This window comes from Corvus moneduloides, chromosome 2, assembly GCF_009650955.1.
Source record: "Corvus moneduloides isolate bCorMon1 chromosome 2, bCorMon1.pri, whole genome shotgun sequence".
NCBI lineage: Eukaryota > Metazoa > Chordata > Aves > Passeriformes > Corvidae > Corvus > Corvus moneduloides.
The window spans coordinates 82,764,351-82,791,208 of NC_045477.1; the positions used below are offsets into that span (position 1 = coordinate 82,764,351).

The following is a 26,858-nucleotide window of genomic DNA, read 5'->3' on the forward strand; positions in this document are numbered from 1 at the left end:
TCCATTGTGGTTAACCACTTGAAAGTTAGTAATCTACACTCTTTCTACAGTCAGAAGAGACATACTTTTCAAGGGCAGTTTGTCTTCCTTTTTTTAGGCATCAGTGTTAACATCCTCAGCAGGTAACTCTTTATGGACTATACACAGCTCAGACAAAAGAGTCTAGGTACCTCACTTTTATAGAGCTGACATAAGGGAATAAGAACCTCAGGTCCACGTCAGGTATTTCTTACAAAGGCCACGGGCATGGTAATTTTCTATTCTAATTTATTACAAATGAATCTCCACAGCGTAAGGTAGATGTGTCCTCTTGCTATTTTCTCATCCCCAAAAGTCCTAGGCCTTCAGTATACTTTTTGTCTTCACTTTTTACTAAAAAACTATTTAGCAATAAAGGCTTAGTGAGTGCATTTTTACTGGAAAGTATGACATCACTTGCAGCAAGAATTCCACCCCCTCTCCAAAATGATTTCTCTGTGCAAATAAGTATGGGAACAGCAGAAAGGCAGGCAGGTGCGCTGTTAACATTTAAAGGGATGAGAGGGAAGAAAAGAATAAGAAAAGATTTTGCACTCTGAACAATAGAATTATCTATGTCAGTGATAAAAGGAAGACTGGAAAATGTGGGCCCTCTCTGGAAGCAAATGGGAAGCCTTGTTACCCAGGGCATAGAGAAGGCTAAGGTATTCAACAACTTTTTCGCCTCAATCTTCACTAGCAAGTGCTCCAGCCACATCATTCAAGTCGCATGAGGCAAAGGCAGAGACTGGGAGAATGAAGAACTGCCCGCCATAGGAAAAGGTCAGGTTCAAGAACATCTAAGGAACCTGAAGGTGCACAGCTCCATGGGATCTGATAAGACACATTCATGAATCCTGAGGGAACTGGATGGATAAAGTTGCTAAGATAGTGCTGAACCCCTACTCTTCATATTTAAGAAGTCATGACAGTCCACTGAAGTTCCCACTGACTAGAAAAGGGGAGACATAACCTTCATGTTTTAAATAGGGAAAAAGGCAGACACAGGAAACTAGGTCAGTAGGTCAACTCTGTGCCTGGCAAGATCATGGAGCAGATCCTCCTGGAAAATATGCTAAGGCACATGGAAAATAAGGAGATGATTGGTAAAAGCCAACCTGGCTTCACTAAGGAAAAACTCTGCCTGACAAATTTTGTAGCCTTTTATAATGGAGTTACAGCTTTGCTGGGTAAGGGAAGAGCAACTGATGTCATCTACTCGGACTTGTGCAAAGCCTTTGACACTGTTCAGCATGACATCCTTCTCTCTAAATTGGAGACATGGATTTGACAGATGGATCTCCTGGTGGATAAGGAAGTGGCTGCATGGTGGCACTCAAAGAGTTGCAGTCAATGGCTCAGTGTCCAGTGACAAGTGGTGCTCCTCAAGGGCTGGTATTGGGACTGGCACTGTTTAACATCTTTGTTGGCAATATGGACGGTGGGACTGAGCGCACCCTCAGCATGTTTGCCCACGACACCCAGCTGTGCAGTGCGGTCGACACGCTGGAGGGAAGGGATGCCATCCAGAGGGACCTGGATAGGATAGGTAGGCTGATGCAAACCTCATAAAATCCAAGTGCAAGGTCCACTACTTGGGTCAGGGCAATCCCAAGCACAAAGACAGGCTGGACAGAAAATGGCATAAGAGCAGCCCTGAGAAGAAGGACTTGGGGGTGTTCAGTGATGACAAGCTCAACATGACCCAGCAATGTGCACTTGCAGTGCAGAAAGCCAACCATATTCTGGGTTGCATCAAAGCAGTGTGGCCAGCAGGGCAAGAGAGGTGATCCTGCCTCTCTGCTCTGCTCTAGTGAGACCCCACCTGGAGTGCTGCATCCAGCTCCAGGGCCCCCAAGATAAGGAGGACCTGGACCTGTTGCAGTGAGTCCAGACGTGGGCCACAAAGATGAGGAGAAGGCTAGAGCCTGCCTCCTGTGAAGACAGGCTGAGAAAGCTGGAGTTGCATAGCCTGGAGAAGGCTCCAGGGAGACCTTCTAGCAATCTTCCAGTAGTTAAAGGGCACAACAAGAGAGGGGCTTTAAAAAAGGACATGTAGTGATAGTGCCCCATTCCTGGAAGTAATCAAGGCCTGGATAAATGGGGCTTTGAGAAACTTGATCTCAGGGAAGGTGTCCTTGCCCATGGCAGGGGGACTGGAACTACCCCAGCTTTAAGGTCCCTTCCAACTCAACCGTTCTGTGATTGAGCAGTTGAAAAATTTTAAAGAACTGAGAAATTAAGTCTACAAAAAGTCCATGGGAACAGAACCTGCAAAGTTAAACAGAAGCCCTTGGTAAGAAAGAACAGTTTACAATAAATTTTTTAGTTTCTTTGGGTAAAATACAAGTTGTTTTCTGAGTAGATACTATGGGTCAAGCATTTACTTTTTAACTGTTGACCATGGCCAGTATTTCTACCTGCTTTCAAAGCACATCTCCTCTCCTCCATTATTAGGAGAAGATTAAAGGAAATGATGACTTTTAAGAAGTAAGGGCAACAACATACGTAATTTCCTACTGCGTTTTGAGCACATATTACTTTTTACCACCTACAGTGTTAAGGATCTCAAAATACCATTTCAGGAGAAAATATAAAGCAGCCATCCATGCCTCCTCCTCCAATTCTGTTTCCTAGTAGCTGGTGTACAGTGATGGGCCCAAATTGGGATAAAACTGTAATGACAGCTATAAATATTTATTTGAACTGCATTTGCTCGACACTGGTTCCACTGAATTGTTAAAATTATCAGTAGTGGATTTAACAAAATAATACTGTACTCAAGTTGGCCAGGCATTTAAAATTCATCAACGTCTCTTACCTTCTCTTATGGCTGTCTTCTGAGCACAGAGCTTGGCATATCAGACCAATTAGGCAGAACCAAAGTGCTGCTAGTGCAATTATCCTCCAGTCGCTGACGGATTTAATGAGGGGTATGCAGCCCATTGACCAATCAAAACACAGCCACCAGGGACACAACAGCAACCATGCGTTCAGCGAATAGTAGTAATTATAGTTTATAGCCTGTCAGTCAAAGAGAAAACAAACATTTATTTGATACTAAACCTGGGGGGGGGGAGGAGGAGTGGGGCAACTTTAGTCCTTCTCTCTTCCCTCATTTCCCTTGTAACAAAATAAAGACGCCACGAATACTGTTAGACTACAACTATTTACATATCCATTACTATTACAGCTGTGAAATTAATTTTTAATTTTCTTTTAAACATAGCTCGGTGGCTCTCTAGTTCAGAGCAGGGAAATGCAATTCTGTGCTATCCAACCAATATTCATATGTAAAAAAACCAATCTCTTACTATAGGAGAAGACATCAAAAGACATCACCCACTGTCTTCATCTTTCATTCTCCATCTCCAAAAAGATCCTTAATGCCACCAGAGGTGTATAGCCAAGACATACTCCAAATACACCAGACTAGAACTTTGTGCTATTTGCTTCAGTTGTGAAAGAAGATGAAAAGTCAAGCACAGCATGTGGAAAAGGAATGAAAATCAGCAAAAGCTAATTTCTTGCATGCGTGGGAAAAATAGTGAGTAAATGGAAAAGTACTTCAATGCGTACAGTGCATGCTAAATTGAATAAAAAGAATATACATGGGATACTATTTTAAAAAACATTGCAGAAAATCATCACAGCAGCACAAGTGAATTTGACTCATGACGCATATCTTAAAAAGTAAAAACTGCCCACTTTATTGTTTCCTAGAAGCATAGAAAACTCAATTTTATGACAAAGACAAATGTTCTGAGCTGGCCAGAAAAAAGCAACTTCATAACTTACTCTTACAAACAGACTGTCAGCAAATGAAGCTGGGTTGTCTACTTCAGTGAAAGCTGGTGGCCCTGTGCCCATAATCCTCCAGCGTATATAAAGTATACCGGCCCCTCCACACATCAGAAGAGTTATCCTAAAAAGCAGCCCCTTCCTTAACAGCCCGGCATTCTACAGGAAAGAAAGAAAGAAAACCACCTCATATAGAAACATTATTTGTTCTCTTACCCGACAGATTCACATCCTTTTCACCTCTATCTCAGAAAGAGAAAGCTACTCCTGTGCATTTTTGCTGTTACAGCTGATATTTTAGTTGGAAAGCATTTTTTGCAAACATTTTAATTGCCTTCTCAATCAGGAAACAAAACTTTCTAGTTCAAGAAGACTGTCTTCTACAAATCCTCTGTAATTCTATAGCTGATGTAATTTTACATGGCAATTTCTGAGAGGGAGTTTGAGCAGAATACAGCTTTTAGTATACAGCATATTAAATTAATTTATCTTTTCTTTCTAAAATGGAGGATGCTTACTTTGGCGACTTTGTTTTAAACAGCTGCTTCCAGCTGACTGCTTGTCATGGAAAGCTTTTGTCCACTTAGGCATCTTCAGAAGTAAAATTACAGTTATATACCAAGAAAACTGCACAGTTAGAAACTGAATTAAAATTTTCAAAAAGCATGATTAAAAAGCTAATGACAGAGAGGCACCCAAATCACTTACTTCAGGGTAAATTACCTAAGATCAGAAAAAGTATAAGATTGTGTTTGATCTACATTAACTCAGTTGATTTACATCACATATTTTATAATATACACTTCAGGGTGTAAAGAGTGCAACTCACATAAAACATAGAGAAGCGATGGTGTAGACAGTAAATTTGACAGACCTTTACATCTTTTTCTCCAGAAAGTATAACACATTTTCTCCAAGCACACATCATTTGCATAAATTGAAAAAAAACCCAACAAAACCAAACCAAACAACAAACCAGTGTACACTATAGAGATTCTTCAAGCTTCACCAGTGGAGATGGGAAACAGAACCACCAGTAAGTATAACAATACACCACTCACAGCTTTAAGATGGCACAATAATTATTATTATTACCTTTTAGTGGAACATGCTCTTTAGCAAGGATCACCAGAGTTGTTTAGGAGATCTATATTAGCTATGTCTGAAGTTTAAAAAAAAAAAAAAAAAAAAAAAGGAGGCTTCCTGAACAAAGACATCTAACAGTGCCCGGGCTGAAGATACTTATTTTCTAATAGGATGGGAAAGTTGAATTTAAAAACAATATTCAGATTGCTTTTTAGTATTTGTAATTGACAACAGAGTCATGGTAAAATATTTAGGCGAATCCCTGAGGATAAAGCAGTCTGTAAGTTTGATTTTACATAAGCTAGCCTTTGTGCTCAAATGGCTGCTTCCAATCTGGACATCTCAGTAAGCAAAGTCCCCACAATGAGGATTTAGGAATGGTTTTCCTATAAAATAGCTTTTGGAAGAAAATTGTGCTATGAAAAGAACCACATATAGTGAAAATTTATAACTGCTTTATGAGAGATTATTAACTACACAAAATCTCTTGTCCCAGGCTTCATTTCATCTAACAGTACATGCAGTTTCTTAAAGACCAGATTTCACAATTGCTACAAAATCTCCCGGTAGGCAGAATTTGAAAGTGGAAGAAGTGTTATTGTATCCTCTCTGATTTAGAGCTAACTGAAATCTGGCATGAAACTGAAACCTGTCTCAATCAGGAAGAAAAAAAAAAAGTTCTTACTTGCAGAGTTTTTAAGATCTGCCTTTCCACAAAGCAAAACAATCTTAGATACACTTCCTTGAAAAGAGCAGAACAGATTTTTGCAGGTAACATGAGCTAAAATTAATTACTTCTATCAAAAGAATAAGAGGGGAAAGGCACATCTGATGTTTTCTTCACTGAGACAGAACCATTTAAAAGTCACAAAACAGAAGAATCATGCTCTGAGCTCTTCATGCTTAAAGAATAATCCTCCAAAAAGGTTTGACTCTGACACATTCACCAGAATCATAGAATGGTTTGGGCTGGAAGGGATGCCATGGATATTTTTTGCTAGATCAGTTTGCTCAAAGCCCTGTCAAGTCTGGCCCAGAACAATTCCAGGGATGGAGTATCCAACAACTTCTCTGGGTAACCTGTTCCAGTGCCTCACCACCCTCATTGTAAAAAATTTATTACTGGTCAGACACTGGAACAGGCTTCCTAGAGAGATGGTCTCCCTGGAGCCTTCTCTTCTCCATTCCAGATTAATCTCCTAGATTAGTCAAGCACAATCTGCCCTTGGTCAAGCTGTGTTGGCTGTCTCTAGTCACATCCCTGTCATTCATATGTTTTGACATAACTTCCAGGAGGATCTGTTCCATGATCTTACCAGGCACTGATGTGAGGCTGACTGGCCACTTACTCCTGACATTCTACTTATTACCTTTTGTTTCCAGCACTTAATTCTGAACTGGCTCTGCTTTAGTTCCCTACAGCTCTAGATGCTTCCCTTGTCATATTCTAGTTGACATTAGTCTCCTTATACAGCAAAACTCCCCAGCATTCCTATTTGCTGCATGAAATACTCCTGTACTCCTCAACTTAGCCCTCCTTGGTCAAATCTATTATGTCAGTTCTAGAGAACCTACTTTCCCTGGTTTCCCCTGAAGCTCCTCATTTCACTCCTTGAAAAGGAATTTAAAACCCCCATAGGACCTGTGCCACTCAGAAACATTAGTGAGACTCCTCTGCAGTGAAACCACTGACTGAAGCAAAGTACAAGGAATATTCCTTTGCCTTGTTGAATGTTGGGTGAGAATCTTAGCTGTTCAACAGCAGCAATGTTCTAGTAGGCTGTAGGTCTATTTGACTGCTATCCATCATTCATCTCAGGCTGATTTTTTCTGTTATTTGTTTGCCAGTGCAGATACTAGGTGCCAGACTCTACTTGAGACAATACCAGATAAAGTGACATTAATGAAAGTCAGAAAAATCAATCCTTAGCAACTATCAGTGCCAACATAACTTTTTCTTTTAAACTCCAAAGCTGCTACCATTAACATAATATGTTTTTGATGTACTTTTCAAACATCTAACTATGTCATTAAGAATCTGAATAAATCTCTCTCTCTCTTGTTATTTGGACCAAACCATTCTAAGTGCCATTTCAGGTGTATAGTTACTGACCCTAGAGAACTTGTTACATCAAGCAGTCAGCTGTTCCATACGACATTTTTAACATATTGTTGAAAAAATTGTGGAAGGGATTTCACTATCCAATGCAATTCTAATAATACCCCACTACTACTCATGTTGCTGCAAAGATGTCATAGCACATGCCTTCCTAGGCTGACTAACAAACAATACCTTTTTTGGTTGGTTGGTTGGGTTGGGGTTTTTTTTCCCTAATTCTCAACAGCAACAAAACTGTCAGAAGCTGAATCTTTGTCTTTTAGGGCATGTCTGTCGGAAAGGCCAGAATGAACAAAATCTCTAAGAATGAACAAAACCTCCCAGACTCACCTCCAATGACTTGTCCTTATACACTAACTTTCGAATGAGCTCCAAAAGATTTATCTTGTTAATCACCAGTGCATCAAACACTGCATTCAAACCCTAAGCAACAAAGAGAAAAATAACAGCATAAGATGAAGCAGCTAACCACAAATATTTTCTTTTAAATACATCTTAAATTGCACTTCTACCATGACCTACTGTACATCTTAATTCTGATTCCAAACAAGCAGAGAGATACATTGGTAGTAATGATGGCAGAATGGAAATGGAGCTCAGATTAGTAGAATAACATTTTACTGTAATGGGAATTCTCTTGCTACATGGAATAACCCTTCAGGGAATACCATGTACCAGCAAGCTAGATAACAGATGCATGGTCACAACAGAATTCTGCTCTCCATCTTCTTCCCAAAATGTTCTGCAGTGTAAATGCTGCAGTCAAAAGGTAAGGCTTCTGTCAGTAACGTGGAATTTCTTTAAGCCTTCTACTTATTCTTTGTTTGATAGTATCTTTGGACTCTCAGGTTTCAGAAATACTGTTTTTAAAGGGTACAGACAAAGGCTCAGAAAGATTTAACTCAGGTATCAGGCTTGCTTTTCTTGCAATTATAACAATATACACAGTGTAAGCTGCTGGGAAAAAAAAAAGAAAAAAAGGAAGAGTTCCATATGACATCAGCCACTACACATAAAACTAGAACACATTCAGCACTTTGGAGGACTACACTTGTACATAACTACCTCCAAGCAGGCAAACAAAATGTATTGTATCAATGTATCCAGGGGTAATTCTGTTGAGGTTACCAGCAAAAATCAAGCTTCAGCATTTCCGCTTCAAAGTTCCAGCATATCACCCTGATAATTCTTGAGTATTTATCCTATATTCCAATAATTTCAGAAATTACCTTACTGTTCTAAAGACTAAGTGGAAAAAAGACAGTAAAACTAATTCCAGGTGAAGCAAAGAGCTGGTACACTGGGAGGCCACAAGGCCATCACTAACAGCCAAAGGGAAGGGACAGAAGATAGGTTAGAGTGTGGCTTGGTTCCATGTAGAACGGCCACTTGGCAGCTAAAAGGCTTTTGGCCCACTCACATGGAGATAGGAAGGCAAGAATTCTACTGAAAAATACATTCAGCCTCCAAGTAATCTTTTTAATGTGTGATTTACCCCTTAATCCCTCTGACCTGTGCCCCTTAGCACAACAATAAATATAATCATCCCAGCAATGCAACGGCAAACAAATAAAAAACCCAAATCCAATAATAGTTTGTGTCTGCTAGCTCATATAATTACTTCATGCTTCTAGAGTAAATAATTACACCATGTTTTAAGAGAATTTCTTACGTTTTCCTTACAGACACCTTCAAAAAATATATCAGTCTACAAACATCTATCCAAAAAAATGTCCCAAATCAAGAAGTTTTCTGGAATTTCTTTTCCCTTTTCTTCCAGCAAGGACAAGAGGGTCCTTGATGCAAAGAATTTTCTGATTCTGTTGCTTATCTATGTCAGCTAAAGCTGTAAATTTGATTTATTTATAAAGATATATAGCTATATAAAAGGTAAAAATCACAGATAAAGCATTTCAGGTCGCCAGTTTGGTCACCCATAAGAGAATTGTCTTCACTGAAGTTACAAAAAGCCAGACCACAATAAACACAAACAATAACTACATCTGTTTCCATAGACAGATCCTTAAATAAGGGACAAAATGAAGAGATGCAGTACTGGAAGTGCATCAACAATGGCCCTAATTATAATTACACTGTTCACAAAAGCAAGGGGGAGGAGCTTTTAAAAATGCTCTCCTCTAGCCATATCTTTGTTCATAAGCTTTCAATGAGAAGTTTGTAGTCGTGCTATTTCGAGAATTACATTCAAAAACAAGGGCAACAAAAGCAAAACTAATGCTGTAAAACCCTTAAACTTTGCAAAAATATATGCAACCTGCTTACAAAAGTTATAGTGAAAAACTTCAACAGATTGGCAGGGATACAATCAAGACAGCTTTACCAGAATACTGCTTTTTGTCAACATTAACTAGTTTTCTGAACTAAACAAAAAGGTGCGCATGTCATTCATTAGCTGTGGATAAGATTAATTTCTGTAGACTTCACAACTACACCTGACAGATGTTGAGTCAAAATTCAGTTAATAAGAGAATTCTTACCAGTATTGTAATTCCTTGTTCTTTGCACAGCATGGCTATTGCACCTAGGATAACACTCATCAGCACCCAGAATACAGAAAACGTATATCCTTCCTTACCTGTCAAAATAAAGAATGCCATATCTTTAGGCATTTTGCACACTTGAAGGTAAATTAAAATTAGAATTTAAAAAATAAACAGCATTTAGTATCACAATCTTTTCCACCAGTCAAGATCTGGATACATAGACTTAAAAAACATAGGGCACCTCCTGCAATATGCTGGCATTTGTCCCTTTATTGCAGTCATTTTCTGTTCTTGGAGACATTAGAAATCTCCCTATTTGCTCGATGTTTTAGCCAGATTAATTAGAATGGCAGAAGCTTCACATAGTTTTCACAATTCATCATCTGCAAAGGTTAATTCCCAATGTTTAGAGACATTTATCATCCTTTGCTAGAGCTAAGGATGTCATTACTGGCCACTCTCTTCCAAGCTACCACGAGAACAAGAAATTCTTTATTATAGTTACCCATGAAGTGTCACACACACAAACTGTTTTAACTGCAGTCTAGTCTACAAAGGCACAATGAGCTGCTTCTCCAGAGCTCCTGCATTTAGCAAGTACCACATGTCATTTTATTATCACTGCAATAGAATGCCATGGAGCTCAAATATGTCAGTATCTGAGCAGAAGCAGTTAGTCCTTGCATGCAGGAAGCAGTTTTACAGCAGGGTGAGGAACTCTGGGGTTAAGAGATCAGGAGCAACTACAGCTTCTACTCAAAGAAAAAGTCTTTAAAGACTGTACCATGTAGCTGATTTTGGGTACTACAAGCAGGCATATCTGAGATGAATCTAACAATAAACCCTACTGAAGCCAAGGTACTATCACACACAGAATACACGGGTACTTCACATAAAAACGTATCAGTCACAACCTCTACTCCATAGGTGCAAGCAACAGAGGAAAGCACTCTGCTCATTCAGAGGCAGTTTCTTGATTCAAGTAACATGGGCTCTACAGGCATCACAAGAATCAATCTTTGACTTGGAATGTGAAAAAACGAAGTTGAACTTTGCATTCATTGACTGAACCCCTTTCCTACTTTCCTTGATCTCTAGAGCAGTTCTTATCTACTGCTAATGAGGGTTTGACCCTCTGTGCTTAAAGAGAATGGCAATAATGGCCTAGGGAAAGGGTAAATGGCAAGATTAAGATTAATTTCACCAGAAGTAAGCACCTACACCTAAGGTAGTACACTAGGCTTCCTTTATAACTGGCCATGAGAAGAGGATACCTTTAGGGATTAAATTACCTAATTAAATGCAGCAGAACACCCTTCAGAGAAGTAACCCTGTACTGATTATACAGGGAAACCAGTACACTACCTCAAATGTTGGGGTCAGATACAAACCATAACCACAAGTTTGAAAAGGATCTGCTGACATTGGCCTCCTCTTTCATTTTGAACCAGGCTACTTCTTTTGTGTGGCAGAGAGCAGAAATTTTTCACAAAAATATGTGGAAGGACAGGTTCTGAGGTTACTTCTAACACTCCTTTCTTACCTAAGGCTTCTAAAGCTTCAACAGAGTGAATATTAAGATGTTTGAGATTCATCATTGCTATACTTAGAGGGCATTTGATCCTTCTCCCTCCACTCCAAATTATGTCTCCAGAGGTGAGGTAAGACTTAACATTAGAGGTGCAGATATTATAAAGATAAAAAGAAAGCTTTCTTTTAGGAAAGAAGTCATACACACCTGAATAATGCTAAAAACAAAGCAAGAAAATACAAAATACATAATGAATAAAGAGACATTGGAAGTAGAAAAATTAAAATGCAACGGGGAAACTCCAGCCCACATCAATTATACAGAAGAACAGCTGAGGGCTGTAACTCATGGAGGAAAGAGCTTCAATGTTTGTTCTATGAGTATTGCTAAGACAGAAAGAATTCTGTCTAAATACATCCCTTTGAGGAGCTCTTCAACTTTTCAGACTTTACAGTACAACAGACTCTTCAGCCAGTTCTTGAAAACCAATTTTGTTTTAATTTTTTTAATGTAGAAATAAACTAGCACAGAGAATGCAGGGATTGAAGGCAAAGTAATTGACTGTGTTCACAAAATGACCATCAATCATCCTTAGTAAGTGTAAAAAGGAAAACAGTGAAGACAGCCAATGGACTTTACTGCATTTATGGAAGGAAACTTTCTTCCATTGAGAGATTTCTTCTTCTCAGAATCGAATTCTAGTGGAAAGGGGTCAGGACAAATAAGCACTTCTCAGAGAAGCAGTATTCAGTACACAAATACAAATTATCTTAACACAGAAGATAGTGGGAAGTATATATAGAGTAAGAGAGCAGCTATCAATTCAAAAATGCTTTGATGATTCAAAATATAAGAGTAATAAAGGGAACTAGGTCAAATCATCAAGGACAAGTGTAATAGCAGCACATTCATATAAAAAAACAAACACAGAAAGGTCACATCACAAAATGAGAAAAGGTAGTGTATGTAAAGAACAAACCCCCACAATTCCATAGATATATTAGCAAGAAGAGTAGTGAGGAAGGAGTTATTCCAATACTCATTGGGAAATAAAATGGACAATGCCAAGAATATGGACGTGTTCTGTGCCTTTTTCCTTCATCTTTTCCCAAAAAGGTCAGTTGCAATCAGGTGGCAAGTACAGCATCAGCAGAAAGGGAGCAAGAACAAAAGCGAAAATAGTGAACTACAAGACACAGAACTGACAGAGAAGTTAAACTGATTTAAATTATGATTGGTTACACTCACTTCAACAGGTCCTGTACAACCCAGATGAACCTCAACTGTTACCTCTGCGAAATCATGAAAAATACATGAGCCTCTGGGAGCTTGAAATAAAATAAAGCAATGCCTACATGTCGGCTTTTGAAAAGGAACAAAATATGAAAGGACAGACTACAGATACAAAGCTAAGGTGACTGGTCAAAATTACAAAAAATCTGCTACACTTAGAATATTTTCTAGGTGACACTCTAAAACATAAAAGAATATGATTAATTGTTTGCCAAATATTTTAATCATTTATATAGAACTAAGTATAACTTTTGACTTGGACAGAAAAAAAACCTCTTCCTGAAAAAAGGAAATCTGTAAACATTCTATACCTTGACTTCTCAAAGGCATGAGAATGGAAAGAGTGTGAAATATGTCACAAACTATATGGGCTGCATGAAGTTGTTATAGAATGGGTACAAGTAACAGCTGGAAACCTACATTAAGATACTAGCTTGCTGTGAAAAAAAGTAAAGATAATATTTTGTACTGGATTCTTCCTTTGTCTTTATTCTGTTTGGATGGTGGAATAAGAAATATGCTTATTAAGGCCAGGAAGCATACAAAGGAGAAGTCAGAATTCCACTGACAAACTGGAAAAACCACAGAATCATATAATACCTTGGTTTGGAAGGTCATCTAATTCCAAACCTGCTGCCATGGGCAGGGACACCTTCCACTAGACCAGCTTGCTCAGAGCCCCATCCAACCTGGCATAGAGAAATTGTCCAGCCAAATAAAAGAAAATTGAAGCCATTCAATAGGCACACGCTCAAAGTTGAGAAGAAACAAGTTTGTCTTCTTGTGAACACCCCAAGTCTCACATGCAAGAAATGTCTCAGCTTGCCCAGCAAAGCCAAGTTTAAGCACGGACCCTCAGAGATGATAAAAACATCCAGCAAAAGAGAAATAGTGAAGGACGTAAAAAACGAGCATCAAAGACCTGGACTTTAATATGGCCTTTGACACAGTCTCCCATAAGATCCTCATAGAGAAGCTGATGCTGAACAGGCTGGATGGGCAGAGAGTGAGGTGGGCTGAAAACTATCTGAATGGCTTGTCCAGAGGGTGGTGATCAGTGGCACAAAGTCTACTTGAAGGCCAGGGTACTCAGGGGTCCAGTCCTATTCAACCTCTTCATCAATGACTTGGACAATGGTCCAGAGGGCACCCTCAGCTCATTTGTTGATGGCACCAGGCAGGGAGGAGAGGCCAATACACCAGAAGGTTGTGCTCTCCAGAAGGACCTTGTCAGGCTGGAGAAATGGTCTGGCAGGAACCTCGTATGGTTTAATGAGGGGAACTGCAAAATCCTGCAGTAAAGCCTCCTGGACAATTGGCTCTAGGTTACCCTGTGTGGGCAGGTCGGCTCAGGTGACCTCAAGGCCCCTTCACCTTCAACCATTCTGTGATTCTGTAAACAAGATCTCCTCCTGAAAAGCATAATCTCTGTTCCTTTGTTTTCTTTTGCAGCCTCAAAAAATCAACAGTTATACAGAGAATTGTAGTATTATCAAAATTCATCAGTGATTAAACTTCAGTGAGAGAAAGAATTTTAATTAAGAAACATTTATTTTGTGCTTGTTCCTGAGTCAATAAGCACAACATCCCTCCATCCCCACCACCCCCCCCTCAACTGCAGAAATCTCAGTAAACTAGGCTGGCAAAATAGATACAAAGGACAGTCATTCAGCAATGCCTTCAATTTTATTTTTTTTTAACAGTGATTTGAAAATGTAAAGCACTGCATAAGTGCTTATTATGAGATATACACATGCCAACAGAAGCAATCAGTCTAACAAAGCATATTCCCCTAATATGGCGCTGCTTCCCACCAGTAAAATCTTGTGTCAGAAAACGAAACCAATCTTTCATTGGCACCTGTGCCTGGTTGAAGCTGGTACACCATATTGTGAGTGGGCATTTTGCCATTCTAACAGATGGACAAAATTGTAAGCATGCCAAAGAAATAGAGTACTTGCTTATTTTTTTTTTAAGCCGGAAAAATGTAGTGTTTCTACGCAAACCCAAAAAGCGTTGCTCAGATGGTCCCTCTTTAGGGGTACATGAAGTCTGAAAGTTGAGAGAATTCAAGAAAAACCTATGTAAACCATAAAAAAGCCATGACAGCTCCTCCATTTAGGCTGCTAGACTTGAGTATAAGCATTTCTAGAGCAAGGATGCATACACAAAGTGTTTTATAGTGTAGAATTGACTGATCCTAAATTTATGAGCAACACATTGACAGTGCACTTAAACACTAATCCTGTTTCAAGAGACCTTATTTTCTGGTGTCCTAAATCCACAGGTCAATGAAAACAAACTCCTTAGAAGTGAAGGATATGAAGAAAATGCTACATTTAAACTACTAAGCTTAGTTTTATTGTAAAGCCAAACTAACAAAATCCAAAGCAATTACTACCAATTCAGACACTTAGGCATTCAGCATTTCATTCTTCAAACCCAGCTGAGCAACTTAGAGTCAGCCAGGTGACAGCTTGGAGCAGTTTAAGGAGTCACCATCTTTAAGTGAAACACAGCAACTGATTCTGTGAAAGCACCTTCTCCTCTAAAGGTTGATGCAAAGTAAGTTATGCTGAGCTCCTGCAAGAAGCTTTACTTTTTAACTGAAATAGATCACAAACACTCACATATTCCATTAATGTGCCTTGTCTGTGGGGACAGTGTCTTCCAACTAAACTGCTACAAGTATTCTTCTAACCAAGTTCTAAGATTTCCCTGCTTGTGAATTGCTAAGCAAAGGGGGAAGAATTACCTAGTCTTAAAAGATCACATAAGAATCCACTGTTAGAATTAAATTAAGCCCAAAATCTCCTTGTGTGTCTCCAAATGTACATACTACTGCATCTCAGCTCAGTGTTTCCCTTAATAATGAAATTACAGTAGAGAATGCCATTCCTAAACATATCCAGCCATCTCAAACTCATTACCTAGAGGCCGCAATGAAGGAAGCATCTATCCCCTGAATTACAGCATCTTGGAGAAGTGAAAGTTAGCGTTAATTCTACCACAAAAAAGGTCATAGTGTTTCCTCAGACAACTAAAATCATAAAATTATTAGGTTTTTCACTTACAACTATTCCCTCCCAATGTGTTCAAATATGAATGGTAGGGCACACAGTTGAAGAACCAGGGCCCACATGTTTAACAATAGTAACTACCTCTTGACCAATTGCAAAATAGCTAACAAATTCCCCATATCTTAACAATGATCTCTTTCACACAAGAGACTTAAATATTTCCAGTCTGTAGGAAAACTTCCATAATACAAACCTCCAATATTCACAAAACTCTTCACTCCTTTGCATGCTTTATTAAATTAGCAATGAACTAGTAGATGATTAACAGACAGCTACACAAAACATAACAAAACAGAAACACACAACCAGAACAAAGTAATTTTTAGATGTCATAGCATATGAGCAAAGAGTTGATCCCCTATTTAATATCCAGACCAATATTATTCACATGGATCAAGTCACGAACTCCTCATTTTATGTTACTCAGAGATCGCCAGTGCAGATGGCAAATACATGCAACTGGATCACTGTCAAAACTGAAGACAAAGGAAGGCAAAAATGAATACTACAGCAGTTTTAAAATGCCTTATGAATTCCCAGAGAAGCTGCATTAAAATTCAACAAAGTTAATAACCCACAATTCCCTTCAGAACATACCTAAACAGTTGTCAGCTCTTGCTGTCTCCAAAGCCTATGCAGTGGATTTGTCCCCACAGTTGTGTTTAAAACAGCAGGACAGAATGAGAACAACAGATTAGTTCCTTGCAATTATAAATGTTATCCTTTCAAAGATGCTAACTATGAAAACGGTATACTGGGAAAAAGTAACAGAATTGTAGAACTTCAGTAAGACATAACTATAGCCCACATAGTGTGTTAAATGCTTATACTTCAAAAAAAAAAGCCAACAAAACCTACAGATTCTGGCTAAAAGAAACTGTCTACCCAAAAATCCACTGAAACCACAAATAAATCAGGCAAACAAGCTGCAGTATATCTTGAGCTTTATAAAAACCATTATTTTCCTTTGGAAGTTTTCCAGCCTGACACTGATATTTTTCTGGTCTCCTGACTGTTTTCACTATTACATATACTTTCCCCATAGAACTTCCAAATCCTCCTCAGACATTTCATGAGTTGCTACTCCCACGCAAAAAAAAAAAAATTATAAATCTTTACATTCATTTTCTCAAGTGAAAAAAAAGCACTAACCACTCTCTCTCACACATAATTTTTAACGCCTTTTCTTTGAAGAATGACAATTTATTAATTTTTTCTAAACCAGTGAAACATAAACAGTTTTTTTGAATTCAGCCATACACAAATTTCACATTGCCTTGCTGCAAGAATAGTCAGGTTCTTTACTAAAGGCTTAGGTAATCTGTCTGATAATAGCATTGGGATGCTGCTGGTAGCCAAATATACGTTACTGACCCAACTATGTCAGTAGCATCAACTCAGGCTTTTCAATGTTTATTTTACTCTGATGATCACTTAAAGTTCATGAAATAAAAACAAACTGGCATCAAACATGTTTTGGTAACCATATCCAAAAGACAATAGAAATGCAGGCCACAAATCCCGACAGTCTGAAGAGTTGTACCCTCTTTTAAGTGCTCCAAAAGAGTCATACTACCACACATCTATTGGTAACAATAAAAAAAAAAAAATCAACCTTTGATAATTCTTCTTCTACTCCTTGTAAAAATTTGGTGAGCTAAGCTCTATATAAATGTGACAGCCAAATCCAGGAACAAAGACACATGCAGTTGACCTACAGTGTAGGGCCATGCTTGCCTTTAACATATAGAAAACCCAGCAGGACAAAAGGAAATATGATATTAGAACAAACAGGTACAACCCACTTTTGTGTAGGATCACCATAAAGCATCTCTATTTGATTAGGAACATAAACCTGATACACAGAGGGGTTTTTGGTTGTTTTCTCCCTCTCTTTCTCACAATCAAAGACAAATTACCTTCTTGGTCTGACCTAGAAAATGATGTAATAACAGCTCTTAACTTGCTCTAGAACAAGCAACATGCATTGGCAGTATCACAGACATTCTGGATCTTGAGGATTTGACATCAGAAGGAAAACATTCTAAGAGAAGAAAAGGTACTTTTTCTTTGCTGCTTAGGAGACATTGTCTAAGTCTGCTTTTTAAATAGTATGTGCATATTTTTAAAATGCATGTTCTTATATTCACAGTCAGACCAGCTTACATTCGGGATTGACTCCCTCAATCTATGCAGAATCAAACTCAGCTAAAGTCAGATAAAAGTTCTTTACTCCTTATTTAACCTGTTATTTGAGAGTACCTAGAAGAATTGTTCACAAAAGAAGGAAATTCATACCACCAAAATGGAGGCATCCAAGGGTAAAACTTTTTATTTACTTTACAAACACACTGAAGAGTCATTCTCTACTACAGCTACTTCCTCATATTTGGTTACCTCTTCCTAAAACCTTTCATACAAAGAATCACAGGAACAGCTCAGTTTGGAAGGGGCCTCCAGAGATCATCTGGTCCAATCTTTGTGTGAAAGGGAGCCTAGACAAGATCACCTAGACCCTTGTCCAAATGCATCTTTGAAACTTCCAGTCATGTGGACTCTGCCACATTTCTGGAGACACTGTTGCAGTGGTTGATTGTTCTTGCTGTAAAAAAATTCTTATATCAAGGTGAAACCTTTCCCAGTGCATCTGCACCCATTGCCCCCCGTCTTCGTCATGTAGCTCCTGGTGAATAGAGATCCTCCATTCTCTTTGTAGCTGCCCTTTCCAATACAGACACGCCCTTTCCTACACAAGCACCCATGTTCAAACAGCTGCAGGTCAGACCAACCTCTCCTCCACAAAGGAAAATGAATTATAATAAGGGCAGCAAGTAAAACTGCTTGTGGTCTTTGGTGGCAAGAGGATACATGGATACAATGGTGAACAGGACTGCTGTTTGGAGGGGCTATGACAAGCTGGAGGAATGGGCCTCATGAAAATCAAACACAGCATCACACAACAATTAAGGCCTGGGCAGCAGCTCTGCAGAAAAAGGTCTGGAGCGCCTGGTTGATAAGCTCCTGGCTGATGAGTCATTAGTGTGCCTTTGCAGCAATGAAGGTTAAAGGCTCAAGTATGTAACTTGGATACAAATTCTTGTGTACAAAGGCAGTCTACATTTCTTAAAGAAGTTGCTGAGGGAAAAGCAGGCAGTGAAGGTGACAGTAAACATTGAAAACTGAGCTGAAAGGCAATGCTGGCAGACTATAATTTTCCTTGGCAAAATTGCTTATAAGACACATCTGCCCCCCTATTATGATGTAACGTCCAATAAAAATCTGTACGTGCTGCTTCGTATCTTGTCTTTACACCATTTTCCTTCTGTATCAATGACACAAATTTCAGTCCAAGAATACTATTACATAGATGCTGATTTCTAAAAGCTGTTAAACTGGCCTTCACAAGTTGAAGAGCATCCTTAACCAGAATACACATCCTTAATCATTCCCGAGATGTCCTCTATAACAAAATAATTAGAGGGTCCTATACATAATTGTCTCCAGTGCACTGGAAAACACATAAGGCAATATTTTGATTTGTCTATCTTACTCTACCACTAATATAAGAAACATCATAAGCACAATCATATCCAATAAAATAGGTGAGAAAAGAATAAACAAACAAGCAAGAATCCAAGGCATCTTTTCATCAATAAATCATTAGCTCAGTTAAAAGAAATTAAACCTACACAAAGGGAAGAAAAATATATCCAAAGTAAACAGGAATCATCCTAAGTAACACTTGAAATGGCAAGATAAACTTATTATATCAGCAATAGAAATATGCACAATAGTTCCAAACAATCTGAACTGAACCAGCAGCAGCTGTTCACCGCATCTTACAGCTCACTGTGGACTCACTCACTCCCCTCAGCTCACACTAAGGTCTCTGTGGTGCCATGACTATGTTGTTAAGCCAGATCACAATGTCAGCTCAGGTACCTCTGAAATACACTGCCAGCTCTGGTTAATCATTACAGGCCGTGCCTATTGAATGACAGACAAGCTCTTCACAACACACCTCCTTGTGGGTCCACCAAATGATTCCCCTATTTCCTGTGGCAGAGCACATTCAGATACCAGACTGCATGTCCTGCATAGCTTTTCATAGTCATGAACTTGTGCTTTCTTGAATGCTTATTTAACAGAGCCCCAAGATAATTTCTCCACAACTGTATTTGAACTGCCAACCTGCACTCAGATCAAATAATACAAGAGATCTCAAAGCTCACTTGAAAAAACATCCACCAAGGAATTGTTCATGTTAAATACAGCTGTCTTACAAAAACTCTATGAGTAACACTATATTCAGCATTATATGCCAGCACTTGCATATTGCAAGAATTTAGAAGGCTTAGTCATATGAATAATTCTTTGCAATTCATTAAAAATACAAGTAAGGTTCCAAAAAGTTGACTCCCATTTAAGACATCCAAACATTATGGCATAAAGAGTAGTAAAATATTTAAGAATATACATTTTTAGGTTTGATTTTTTTTCTAAAATACTTATTAAAATAATTCACTACACTTCTAAACTATAAAACATTTAGCAAATAAGCATATTAAAAAAATGGACTTTTCTTAAAATAAATTCAGTGTTTAACAGGAATTAGGAACTGCAACCTCTTCAGAATTTCTAACAATAAATAGCTGCTAAAGCAGGGTTTTTAAAAAAATATTTTATGAGGGTAAACAAATCAGTCTGACTTTTTAAATTTTGCTATACTTCATTGAAATGTACAAATTCTGAAAATACACACAATAGGAAATTAAAGGGGCAAAGAGAATGCTTACTTTCTCTAAATGCTTTACAGTAGCCAAGGAATGACAACAAGAAGAACAGGGCACACAGTAGGTCTGCTCTGCCAACAATCCCAGCAACCTTCAAAAAAAAAAAAAAAAAGAAGTTTCAAATTATCAGATTTCTATTCTTAGAAAACCTGAAGTAAAGGTAAAGTGAAATATATAATAGAATATAACTGTATGACTTTTTTTTCTTTAACTTGGTTTACTGGATTAGTTATATCTAGTTTTTTAAGATGCATTTTATTTTTTATTGGGTATTGCTTAGTATCAACTACATAAATGGTTTGGCTTTGGTTTATGAAACTTTTAGATTATGAATTTTTTTTTTTTTTTTAAGAAATGAAGGAGGACTTCACTGAATAAAATTTAGACTCTACACAATTCCATCTGTGTTTTGAACCAAACTGCATTTCAGTAGAACACTTGGAAAACATGAAAATATAAAACAATTTGGGTTGGAAGCGACCTTAAACACCATCTCGTTCCAACCCCCCTGCCTTTCACTAGACCAGGTTTCTCAGAGCCCCATCCAACCTGGCCTTGAACACTTCCAGGGATGGGGCATCCACAATTTTTCTGGCAACCTGTGCCAGTGCCTCACCACCCACAGAGTAAGAATTTCCTCCCAGTATCTAATCTAAATCTACTCTCTTTCAATTTGAAGCCATTATATGGCTTGGAAGCCAAACATCCAGAACCACAATTAAATTGGCAGCTCTCTGAAACACAAATCAAGACTGTTCACTTTCAGAAGACAAGCCAGCCTTCAAATTGCAATCTGAACACTCAGAATGGACAAATAGCTTCCAGCTTGCAGATTCAGGGGGGAAAAAAAAAAAAAAGAAAAAGAATCCCCCTCTGGCAGTTTTTTGTGTTATATTAACTGACTGCATTAGAGCTATGTCCAACTTCATCTTGAAACAGAAGCTGTACTAATACAAAAGAAAATGAGAAGCACATCCTGGGACCTCTGTACTCGAGATCTGTGCCAACTTACTCAAATCAAGTGCAATCTCAGGGCTATCTGCAAACTGTGGTTCAAACCCCATAACCATTTACAATAACTAGCTGAAATAGAACAAGACACTTTTGGACGTTCAATTCTCAATTACACAAGTGTCAGGATACACCACAAATTTTTTGTGAAAATCATGACATGGAGTTGGTAAGGAACTGTATAGGCCCTGATGCTGGAACCGCAGTAGAACATACCCCCAGAGCAAGGATCATGTAAATACACCTTATTTTTCAGTCTAGCTCTGCTTCCTGGAGTGCTGAGTTCCATGTTTTCAGGAGAAGTACAAAAGCAGGGCAGAACAGCAACAGGTTTTCTTTTTAAATTCACTTTTTGTGATCATATTTCAGGGACAAAAGCAGAAACTTCAGTTCTTGTATAATACACCAGTTGACCCATTTTGTGTGTGGAACAGAAAGAAGAAAGTAAATAGGAAAAGGGCATTTTTTGTGTCAGGGTAACATGATGGAACAACTATTTCTAAATAACATCAGAGAAAGAGAAGCATAGAGGCATGACAGTATGACTGATTCCACTGCAGAGACTCTCTCCCACTTTACCCTCAGCTTCACTCGAGCACCATAAAAGAAGAAACTGTTGGACTCCTAAATTAGCTCAGAAGAACTTCTTGATTTATCTAAAGCTGTGCACCTAACTTCTCTGCTTCTTCTTCTATCATACAAAGGAATTACGGGAATTAACTCAATAGCTGTGGAGTGCTTTGAAAGGTGAAAATAATGAAGTGTCATTCTGCTTCAGGAGCCGCTCTTGCTAATGAGATAAAACTTAAGGTGAGCTGACGCAATTTCGAAAATAAATGTCCACTTGTTACAGCAGAGATTGAGGGACTAATAACACACACGGCCTCATAGGACTCCAACAGCACAATGTTATCTAAAATGCAAGGTAAGGTATATAGATTCTGGTAAGAAGGCAAACAAAGGAAAAAAGAACAAACCAATTTTAAATTAGTATCAGAAACATTCTTATGTCCATGATTCATTTAGCATTTCATCACTGAAGCATTACAAAGAACAGGCCTTTTTTAGAGCAGAGAACTATAGCACAAGAGTATTTACTTGTAGGTAGAAAAGTTAGTGTTTTCCTTACATAGGTACTGAAAGCATTACACCTTTCAAGATCTGTTTTACATGACAGTTTGTTTTGCTGTATAAACCAAAACCCAAAGCAGCAAACAGACGGATTCTTCACAATTTTATGTCAAAATATGTCAACTCATTTCCAAACCGGGATGTCGTGATACTTAAAACTCACAGGTTTAAAATCATAAGGAATGCTTTTTAAGAGATGCTGCCAGACACACACTCATCCTAGAACTGTAGCAATAATGACTCCTTCACTGCAGCAAGATTTATTATTCACCATGTAAATGATTAGAGGCTTTTTTGTTCATTTCTGTATCTTAGAAGATGCCTGATAGATAAGCATGCTACTTTCCCCCCCTCTTTTTCCAATGTTTGCCCGCAGCATATGCAAGTCTTCAAATATGCAAGCAGGCCACATCACTTGTAATTTATTTGACATGACAAAGGGCTTATTAATATTCTCATGCTGATTTAAATATATTTTTAGAGTCAAATGGAATGAAGAATAAATTTATGGATATTGATAAAAGAGTCAATAGTAGGTCTGCTACAAAGTTAAGACTCAAACAAGATTTCTCTTTACATATCAGAACATCAAAGGCACTGAAGACTTGTTCTACTTTACTCTGACATCTAAAACTGGGTTTGGAGAACAAATATGCGGGGCCCTTCTGACACAGTGCACTCTCACAAAGAAGTTATTGTGCAGCTGAGCAAACATCAGAGAAGGATTGTCAAGATATTTTAGCCACACTGCCAGAAAAGGTGCCAAATTACTAATGCATAACTTTGCACCATCTCTAGGTCTTCAATACATGCAAGGTCTCCAGTCAGCTGAGAGCACAGCTTTCAATAACTTTTTCCCCGTCAATTGTGTGCAGAGCAAATGCAAGAAGCCAAAACCATGGCATATTGTGAATAAACGAAAAATCAGTGCCACAGATGTAGAATGTGCACTGTAGGATTCACTGTTCATTGCTAGGACAAAATCAAAATTAAAGCTAGTACTTTTTCTGTAGCACAGACCTTCCAAACTCTAACAAAACCCCCAAAAACATTGTGATAACTTTATATTTCATTTATTCCTTATCACAAGATCAAGAAATCAGTGACCACATCCAGCAAGCCCACTAGCATAAGGCCATAAGATTTTCTTAACTATGAGCGCAAAAGAGCTTTTTAAGAACACCATCTTCTCTTCACAGAATTTCCACACAAGGACTTTACGTTTTTGTCAGATATTTTAATTGATTGCTATACACATGCCATGCTTCTATTCTGCATCTTCACATCTTTGCTTTTGCCTGCACTATTAAAGGGCCCATTACTGTCAAATCTGTGTTCCCCATGTACATAATTACAGACTGTGATAAAAAAAAAAATCCTTTAATCTTCTCCTTCATATTAAAAATATAAACCCGTGGAGTTTGATCTCTCATGAAACAGGATGATTTCCAGCCCTTTAATCACTTTCACGGCTCTTCTGAGCACTCTCCATTTTTTCCAGTGTTGTCCTTCAGCAAAACTGAAGGCAGTATTCTAAGAGTCACATCCAAATTTCATACAGTGCCCCTACTCTGATTTTATATCTCTTTGCTTTTTTATCAATGCAAATGGAAATGGAAAGTAATTAGGGAAATCCAGCAGGTAGGGAAACTGTAGCATAGTGCTATCCTCCTTTAGTTATTGTACTTGAATGATTTATCTTCCTTAGTAAGATCTAGCTCGGTGGAATTACAAGCCTTGGACGTACTAACCATAATAATTTGATTGTTCTGTTAAGATGTGGGCCGAGAGAAGCATTAAGAATATATAAAAGCAATGTATAAAGTATAAGGCTATGCCATAATTAATTAGTCAAGATGGTCAAGAACTTCTAAAATAAAAATCTTTGGAGATAATTATTCAATACTTACACACTCGGTGTGCACTGGATGTACAGCAAAGAGCAAAGCAGCAAGAAGAGAGGACTTTGGTGCCAGGTTTAGCCGTCTTCCTTTATTATTGAATTGCAGTCCACCCAATAATATGGAGAACACATCAACCATCAACACTGAGATAGTACAGTGCAGTACTATATTGATGACATGGAAACCAACTGGGTAGAAGCCTCCAGCAAAAAGGTAATTAATTCTATATAGAAACAAAAATATCAAGGCTAGGAATTACAACAATGGTTAGAAAAATACAAATGGAAAAACTAAACAACCCCATAGCAAGACATATGCACCCAAAAATAAAGCTGACATGTCTCAATACGCATGGTGTTATCATTTAGCCATCACAACAAGGTAGAAACAGGTCCCAGTCTTTAGGCCAAGGTATTCATATGGAATATAATATGGATACAGTATCTATCCTCTCCAAAGACATATGTTAGCACTATTATGTTAATCATACCTATAGTTACTTAGAAGTGGCTTTTGGTCAACAAAGTAACTTCAGTGTTGCAACACAGGAGTATCCTAGGGATAAACAACCCAGCCCACTGAGGGGATACCGCTGGGCTCCAGAACAGCCAACTTGATGGAATTATGTTAATTAAATCCACACAGTGAGGAAACTAATATGCACTGATTTCCACTGACATACTATCTGAAAGAGGTCCTAGCATTTGGGTGCAATCAGTATCCACCCAGAAAGTAGCCAGCACATCTTGGTAACTGATTCGTGAGGCTGGTTAGAGAGAAGTTTCGTACAAGTATTAGAATCAGAAGGAAGTGTGAGTGAAAATTCAGTCTAAATCCTTATTCAAAACAGGAACTTGGCAGTAAAATGGAGGCTGAGAAGAAAAGGGGGAAATATCGTGCTATTATCCATATACTTTATCAGTAGGTAAGATATACAGAAACTTAGTTTGAATAGGGGATTTTATAGCTCATTTGGTCAATCTGCATCTGGCATAAATGAAACCTATTTAAAAACTTAACCTATTATAAATATGATACGCATAAAAGTTGGAGCTTAGGGAAATTAAGGAAACCCATTTCTCACTTGTGAAAATAGCATTTTACGGACCATCTCCACAGGCTCATCTATATTTTCAGATACAGAAATGATTGTATCCCAGTTCACTCTTTAAACAAACCAGAATGTTATTAGAGATGGAATATACCACAGAGACAAGAAAAAAAATAAAAAGCAAGGCATGTTTCGTGTAATGCACTGAAAGCTTTAATAGGTTTAGGACTCTGACACGTTCTATTCAGTTGCGTATTTTTCTTGATGAAAATGTGAAGAAAGCCCAATAGACAGTGAAACGCACAGTGCTAGGTACTTAAAACACTGACACCACCCCAAAGGGTCAGAGTTTTTGCTTGCATATGAGGACTAAGAGTGGGAACATTTCCTCTGCACTTACTTAGTCCCTGGCTTGGAATGGACAACTGCAGAATGAGCACCAAGTCCCCACTGACACCATTGAGTCACGTGGGGAAAATAAAGAAATTAAGACTGAATCCTCAAATATTCTCTGCATTACTGTGCCAAATTTCTACATGGTCTACTGTTTGCTCAAATCTTTGTGCAATAAACACGAGCTAAGTATCTACAAAAGTAATCCTCTTAAACGTTTAGTTATTTGACAAAACTAGCAAGTTATATATAGGCAGACATTTCACTAGATTCTCAGACACTCACTTAAGTTAGAATATTGGAGTGAAGAGGTAAAAAGACTATATAGTGAGCTGATGGAAAAGGGCCACAGTACCTTGATGCTATTTATAAAATAAACCATTTGAAAGGTCAGCAGGAAAGCAGAGAACAAGAACTACAATAGCAGTATAAGTGGCAGCATGGCTAAGTGAAGGGAACATACACCTCCTAGTTCTTTGATGTTGGGACATACTAAACCACACTGCCCCTAGTACCAGGTACAGAAGAGCATTAAAATGAAATCTCTGAAAAGTAGATAGAAATACAGAATGTCAAAATAATGAATATTTTGGGAAAGAAACCATTGGAAAATTAAAACACAATTTGAGATTAAGGTAGTGAACTCAAAAATCATATTCAGGAAAGGTATCCAACTACCCTCCAGCTACTATGTTCTCTCCTTTTCTGTTGCCTCCTCCCTAAATTCAATTGAGTCAATAGAGGTTAAAAAATATTCAGACCTTGAGCAAAAATTCAAGTCTCACCTGAAAGTTAGGACAGTTAGCGGTCGATATGACTTATGACTGGTATTGCTGCTGAGTTTGCTACCCCAAAAGTCATGATACCACAGGTCCCCAAGTGGGGTTTCTGCCCTGAGGTCCTAAAAGAAAACAATAAATTACCAGATTCTTAACATTTCTCCTTGGTTCAAAGCAGCTAAAACACAAGTGAGTTCTAACTAATACAAGCTCACACTAACATGGACATAGCAGGAGTTTTGTTGCCTCACTACTGACATTTGACCCACGGTACCTGAGTTTGCAATAAAGGTCACATCTTGAATGCCTGTCATTGTAAAAGCCATGATTGTGGATTCTGTAAGTAGGCATAACTACATGCAAT

At 38.2% G+C, this 26,858-nt stretch overlaps 1 protein-coding gene across 3 annotated transcripts in view; it reads right to left on the reverse strand.

The window, feature by feature from the left end:
- The window catches only part of TMTC4 (transmembrane O-mannosyltransferase targeting cadherins 4), a 56,575-nt gene that overhangs the window by 22,754 nt on the left and 6,963 nt on the right, over window positions 1-26,858 (reverse strand). For 2 of the 3 annotated variants that reach the window (XM_032100126.1, XM_032100127.1), the window contains exons 3-9: window positions 26,501-26,616; window positions 24,278-24,494; window positions 20,229-20,316; window positions 9,523-9,620; window positions 7,355-7,447; window positions 3,817-3,978; window positions 2,840-3,042 (exon numbers count right to left, since the gene is read on the reverse strand). In XM_032100126.1, coding sequence (XP_031956017.1) covers window positions 2,840-3,042; window positions 3,817-3,978; window positions 7,355-7,447; window positions 9,523-9,620; window positions 20,229-20,316; window positions 24,278-24,494; window positions 26,501-26,616 — 977 coding nt within the window. The remainder of the gene's footprint in view (window positions 1-2,839; window positions 3,043-3,816; window positions 3,979-7,354; window positions 7,448-9,522; window positions 9,621-20,228; window positions 20,317-24,277; window positions 24,495-26,500; window positions 26,617-26,858) is intronic. The other variant, XM_032100128.1, reaches the window with a different exon arrangement.